The sequence below is a fragment of the Prunus dulcis genome, chromosome 1 (genome assembly GCF_902201215.1).
Source record: "Prunus dulcis chromosome 1, ALMONDv2, whole genome shotgun sequence".
NCBI classification, from domain to species: domain Eukaryota; kingdom Viridiplantae; phylum Streptophyta; class Magnoliopsida; order Rosales; family Rosaceae; genus Prunus; species Prunus dulcis.
Window position 1 is genome coordinate 28,255,209 of NC_047650.1, and position 6,753 is coordinate 28,261,961.

The 6,753-nt window shown below is 40.8% G+C and overlaps 1 protein-coding gene across 3 annotated transcripts; it reads right to left on the reverse strand.

Moving 5' to 3' along the window:
• Positions 1–1,661: 1,661 nt before the first annotated feature.
• LOC117614288 (alpha,alpha-trehalose-phosphate synthase [UDP-forming] 6) lies at positions 1,662–6,437 on the reverse strand. 3 transcript variants are annotated; one of them, XR_004583867.1, is made up of 4 exons: positions 3,594–6,437; positions 3,237–3,510; positions 2,346–2,699; positions 1,662–1,952 (listed from the first exon to the last, which is right to left on the reverse strand). XR_004583867.1 is itself a non-coding variant. In XM_034343083.1 (3 exons), the coding sequence occupies exons 1-3, from the start codon at positions 5,597–5,599 to the stop codon at positions 2,412–2,414; spliced, it is 2,568 nt and encodes an 855-aa protein (XP_034198974.1). In that variant the 5' UTR covers positions 5,600–6,437; the 3' UTR covers positions 1,667–2,411. The 3 variants fall into 3 exon arrangements, 1 of the variants encoding a protein (XP_034198974.1); XR_004583861.1 differs by having other exon boundaries at positions 1,662–2,179; XM_034343083.1 differs by having other exon boundaries at positions 1,667–2,699.
• Between the last annotated feature and the right edge of the window lie 316 nt (positions 6,438–6,753).

Below are 6,753 nucleotides of genomic sequence, written 5' to 3' on the forward strand. Positions count from 1 at the left end.
TATGGTAATAATCAAAAGGTCGTGAGAGATGTTTGACCGTTCTCTTCTCTCTCTCTCTCTCTCTCTCTCTCTCTCTCACACACACACACACACACACATATATTTTATTATATATATCAATATTTTGTTTCTTTTTTTTTTCAACCTCAATTATTACTAATTATTAATTAATTTTCTTAAGCAAAGACTGTTGGTTTATATATATATATATATATATATATATAAATCCCAGTCCCAGGAGACAGGTATCATTAACCAACACGGTTGCAAAATCATCTCTAGTTGAACGTCAAATATCTAGGAAGGTGGGAGGCAATACACCAAAATAATTTATAGTTTCTCAAATTCTCATACTGATCTGGATCTTTCTGCTCTACCCGTTTAGTCGTGCAATATCACAATCACTAAAATAAAAGAAATTATACAAATAATATATATAGACATGTAGCGTGTGACAAAAGGTCTTTCTTTTGGTCGTCGGTCCTCAAATAATTTGAATGAATTAAAGTATAGTATGCAACTAGTTTAATTACAAGTTGCGTAACTCTCCAAGCAATGCTAAATCCCTACCAATTTGCATTTGGACTTTTGCTGGACCGTTTACACTACGAGTACTGGTACTGCTACTACTACTGGTAGAATTGTCTTCTCCCTCCCTCCAGTGACACAGTGTGAAACCGAAAAGGCCAAAAGGCTTTGAATTGAAACAGGCACAAATTTTAGACCCAGTTTCCATTCCATCTCTCTCACCTTTGTCGTCCGCATGACACGACACGTAACTTGTTATTTGCCGTGAATGTTGTCTGAGACTCTGATGACGTGTTAATGACGCGGACCGTGGCTGGCTGGCTGAACACACTAACAGCTCCTCGTCCACCAATTACACTTGACTTAGCTAGCTGAGCTCTGAGCTACCCGCTGACTGACGATATGTTGACCTTCTTCAACAATGGTCTGTTTCGATTTCTTACTTTTAACCAACTTCTACTTTCATTTTGCTGAGTTTATTTTATAATACACTTGTTCCAGTTGGTGCGTTTATCTATTTGATTATATATGTGTTCTTTTTTCTCAGTGCAAATTGAATCAGTCAAGTATGAACTAGCCAAGTGACTTTTTTTGAGTCTGTCTTTGACACGACCACAAATCCTCAAGTTCTTGAAAAGCCTTTGTGTTCACAAGGATGTTGTGAAAGTCAAACAGACAAGACAAGAGAGACATAAACCAAACCAGCTATATTATTTTCTAAATGAAAACACCAAAGTTTTACGCGTGCGCTCTGCTCTCTCTTGGTCTGGGCTTGGGACTTTGACTGGGCCAGCCAATGGTGCGTCGGGAGAGCAAATTCTTAGTTTTTTTCTAGGAACAATCCGAGCGAGCCCAGTTTTCTACTCCAAACCAAAGTAGACTTCCCATCCCACAACATAAATGGAAAGACGAACAAGGGAAACAGCTACACAGGAAGACCAAAGAACGAGAATCCTTCCAATTCCAAAGGTGGCAAGGCAACCCAAGAAAATTATGACATAACAAGACTAGGCTTAATTAGCATCTAAAACAACAGACAGGACAGAACAGAACACGAAGATTATCGACGACAGGCAGGGCGGGATAATTCTATTCAAAAACAGAAATAAGAGATCAGCATGTAAAACACAGCAAACGATAACAGAGACAACATTATTATATAATTTATAGGGTATAAGAATTGTGCCTGCCGAGTCATCAAGGAAAGCACCGCACAAGATAAGCTTATCATTGCCGCTTTGTAAAATTGCTATTATACTGATGGGATCCGCATAATTACATTATTGCCCAAAACAAAAAACAGCCTACAGGTCCTGGTTTCACTTGCTTTGCTACGTGCTGCTACTATTCACCAACTTCAAATTTCAGCAGCATCTTGGTCTTGAAAAGAGCATAATTCCTCCAGTCAACTGCGCTCTACAATCCTAGATTCAAACTAAAAGTATTGAGTTCTACACTGATGAACACAACCCACCAAAAGGGTTCTAAGTTCAAACGACATTTCTGCCAAGGTTAAAAGGAGAATCAAAAAATATCTAATATCATCAATCTGTGTTGAAGCAATCCAGACAACAATCTCTTCGTAAGGGGGGTTTACCCTAGAAGATGAGTCTTCCAAGAGAAGGTAGCCTAGGCAACAGTTATGAATGAACTGCAGCAAAACAAAGTTTGGATTTCATGCTCAAACACATTTACAGCTTTACAACAACAAATGCAAAAGTCTCGGATTGCACAGCTTCTCTTAACACTACAGTAATTTACATGATGAACAAAAGAAGTAATAAACACGGCAAAGTAATGCAAAATACACCACTCACCTACATCATGGCAGTTACAAACACAGAGAAAACAAGGTGGTGCCCCATTCTTTATCTTTGGTAAGCCTACAGAGGTACTGTCTGCTCTGACACTGATGCCAACCCCTGCAACAACCTAACAATTTCCCCTGTATCATCCAGATAATACTTGGCTTTGCTGGGTTTTCGGCCAACCGTACACGCAAATACTTCAGCTCTGGGTGCGATGGATGGGCCTGCTATGGAACTTGTGATTACCTCAAACATGTCTTCGTCAGATCTGTCATCACCTATGCAGAGAACAAAATCCGGTGACATTCCCCTTTCTTGCATGGTGGAAAGTAGACGTTTGGCTACAAGTCCTTTGTTTACACCCTGCACACACAAAAGAATGTTCAGTTTATCAAAATATTGTAAGTCCAATTGAGCCATGTGTTAGCTTCTGTGAGTGAACCACGTTCACAATTTATATGAAGAAAAGAAAAGTTTTCACACCTAACCCAACAATCTTGATTCTCAATGGGCATAAACCCTATGAGTGAAGAAGACTTGACTAATCACTTATCCTCGGGGGGAAAAAAAAAAAACAATACCGCATCTGTTGTCATGGAAGGGCCATATTGTTTTCAAAATTTTCCTTTGTCAAACAGTATGCAAAACCTATTTAACATTAAGAAAATTGTACTAATAATTTTGGTATGACAGAGTTTGAGCGCAGTCACTCTCTAACACTCAACCCCCTCCGAACTTCTGATACCTTGCCCAACCCAATGTTAAAAACATCGCCTTTCTCCGTTTCACACGTGCTACTAAGCTTATGTGAATTTGGATACTCATCATACAGGTTGGAGAAATCAAAAAAGAGATTTTACAGAACAGAGATAGCAAATTAACAAGGGAGGTGTATCAAACCTGTGGCTTAACCTCCACTACATTCTGCCCGCTTTTAACATTAACTGGTTCATTAGCAAGCACACTTTCAAGATGATCAAGAAGTTCCTTAGCTTGGCATGATCCAAAATCTGGATCAGCATCCTCATAAGACCACACAAGTGCAGTTTCCTTATCTTCAATGGTGGAACCATCAGTTGTTTCAGTGTAAAGCTTCATTACTGGCTCTGCAATCTGCTTCCAACTGCTATCTGCAACTGGTGCACACGTTTCCCATTCTGCATCTCGCTTCAATCTGAATCCATATAATCATTAGTTTTAATCTAACCAACATTTCCATCGGTGTAAACATAAAACTTGAAATTTGCACAAATTTACCGTAGAAAATAGCCGTGTTCAGCAGCAATTCCAAGCTTCTCACAAGGAGAGAGCCATTCAGCAAGTACTTTACGGCTTTTTGCACTAACAATGAAAACCATGTTGTTCTTGTCTCTGCACAAGTTATTGAGGATACCGATGGATTTAGAAGTTGGGCTCTTATCAATGGAAGCCTGAGGCATCAATGTACCATCATAGTCAAGCAGGATTGCCCTAGTTGTGGTCCTTTTGTAAGCTGAAACTATATGCTCCATAGAGAGCTTCCTGAAGTTCGAATCAAGGGCCACAACTCTGAAACTCAAACCAAACCCAATACCCCAGCACCTCTGACGCAAATGGCCCCTACATGTTCTTTCCAGATCTTGGAGGAAACTACGAGCCCAGTAACCAACATCATGGGTACTTACATATCTATAATGCTTCTCATGCCGGAGCTGTTTTTCTGGCTCCGCCATCTCTAGGGCACAGTCCATTGCCTCTGCCACAGCATCAATATTCCAGGGGTTCACACGAATTGCTCCACTCAAAGAAGGGGAGCAGCCAATGAACTCGGAGACAACTAACATGCTCTTCTTCGGGTTGGAGGGTTCCAACTCCAAAACCTTATCCAATTTCGCATTCCGTTGCCGACTGATTATGTATTCGTATGGTATTAGATTCATCCCATCCCTCACAGCTGTCACCAAACAACACTCGGCAACAACATAATATGCAATTCTCTCATAGAACTTGAGTGGCTCATCAATCAACACGACAGGCTTATACCCAGGTTTCCCAAATGTTTCATTAATTCGCTTCACAGTTGAGGATGTCTCAGCCTGAACTTCTTTCACGTCTTTTCCCCGACCCCTGGCTGGATTGGCTATCTGCACCAATACAACCTTCCCTTGCCACTCTGGATGCTGAACAAGCAGCTGCTCCATTGCCAAAAGCTTCAAACTTATACCCTTAAAAATGTCCATGTCATCTACCCCGAGTAACATTATCCTTCCTTGGTCACAGAACTGTTTCATAAGCTCAGCAACCTTGGCTTCAGTCTCTGGGAGGCTCAAAACTGACTGCAGCTGACCCATGTGTATACCAACAGGAAGAATCTTGATGCTAACAGTCCGACCGTAATACTCGAGGCCTATGTAACCCCGCTTGGATTCATAGGTAAGACCAAGCATTCGACTACAGCATGAGAGGAAATGCCTTGCATAGTCAAATGTATGGAATCCAATTAAATCAGAATTCAAAATGGCTCTCAGAATCTCTTCCCTGACAGGCAATGTCTTATAAATTTCAGACGAAGGGAACGGACTATGGAGGAAAAACCCAAGTTTCACGCGATTGAATCTCTTCCTCAAGAAAGTTGGCAACACCATCAGATGATAATCATGTATCCACACAAAATCATCTTCTGGGTTAATCACTTCCATGATCCTATCTGCAAAAATCTTGTTCACTGACACGTATGCTTGCCATAAGGACCGGTTAAATCTACCACCGAGGTCCGGCGAAAGGGGTAGCATGTAATGAAACAGTGGCCACAACTGCTGCTTACAGAACCCATGATAATACCGGCTGAAAAGATCTGGTGGGAGAAAGGTTGGGACACATTTAAAGGTCTCGAGAAGAATTTGGGAAACCTCGTCTTGCTCATTTGGGTGAATTTCTTCCTTAAGACAACCAACATAAATGACTTCAATCTCATCATCCCCCAAACCATCTTTCAATTGGAGAAGTAGTGAATTCTCATCCCAATTGAAAATCCAACCCTTACTGGTATCTGATTTTCTCTGCGCCCTTATGGGGAGCTGGTTAGCCACTATTATGATTCGGTCACGTTGGACTGAAGATGAAGACATGTCTTCGGAGCACGCACTCTCCGACGGATCATCATCAACATCGGATATCAAACTGGCAACAGTCATAATACGTGGAATTCGCCTGCCAATTCGGCCAAACGAAGGAGCCTCGCCTGAGGCAAGCTCCAAAAGATTGGAATACGATTTGGACACCATTTGTTTCTAGACTGGAACTCTAGTTCATCAAAGCCTCTCTATATCTATCCCCTTGCCCACATAGATGAAACAACCCATTAAAGATTACGTATTTTCTATGACAAGCAAAACCCTTTTGAAAATTTATATCGCAGAAGCAGACTACAATAAGCTTGAAATACAAACAACCGGTCTGAGTTTGGAGTGAGAGGTTACTGCTAGTACTGATAATTTCGAATAAAATCCTAGCTAAGCGATAAAGAGATTATGACAAGTTAAAGGCTGACTGCAAATATCTTTGAAGAGAAGTGAATCGAAACAAGGGAAGGATAAACCAAGAACTTTCTTGTTGTCCGGATAAAAGGAGATGGTAAAAGGAATGGAATACATTCAGATCACACACAGCCCAGAAATATTCGGCAACCAAACATTCAACTAGACATTCTTTTCTTGATGAGGTTCAACTAGACATTCTCACACATGCACTGCTGAGAAAATATAGATTCAACTGAAACCGAACACAACAACAGCAATAACAAAACAAGAACAAGAACAACAATCACAATTTCAAAATTCAAACTTCCAGCAATAAAATTGAGAACAGTTTAAGATGTTACCAGTAGCTGAAATTGCAAAAACCCACTTTTTATTGAGTGGAATTGAGAAAGAACGAAGCAAAACGAAAGGTGAACAAAAATCTAATCAAAGATAGGGAAAAAAGGAGACCCCAAAATTTGGTTGCTTTTCATGGGACTTTCCTGGTAATCACAGTCTACCCTTGTAATCCTCTCTCTCTCTCTCTCTCTGAGGATCAGCCCAACTGAGGCCAACATAAAATAGTGGGATAATGTTCTGGACAATTTACTTTGTTTTTCACACATTTATTATTTTGTGGATTTACTTCGTTTCTTTCAAAGAAGAAAAAAATATGAATAGAAAATGACGAAAACTTCTGAGCCGTTGGATGCGGTATCGGAACGAATGTAACAGAATGGGACGGCTAGGAGAGTTTACGACAGAGATGTTGAGAGAGTAGTGGATGAGGTCTCTAGGCCTTATCCCTTGTCCTTTGGTGTGTCCGCCACGAGGCTTCCTACATAACGGTGGGACCCACACCGAGGGTCTTGTCCGAAACTGGATGTCGTGAGCGTGCGACTCTTTACGTGGCGGACTAT

Excerpts from the sequence above, each read along its gene's own strand:
- LOC117614288 (XM_034343083.1), bottom strand. The coding sequence starts at position 5,599 with ATGGTGTCCAAATCGTATTCCAATCTTTTGGAGCTTGCCTCAGGCGAG. Across the intron at positions 3,511-3,593 it reads GAACACGGCTATTTTCTACG|ATTGAAGCGAGATGCAGAAT; the intron begins GTAAATTTGTGC and ends ATATGGATTCAG. Across the intron at positions 2,700-3,236 it reads TAGTGGAGGTTAAGCCACAG|GGTGTAAACAAAGGACTTGT; the intron begins GTTTGATACACC and ends TTGTGTGTGCAG.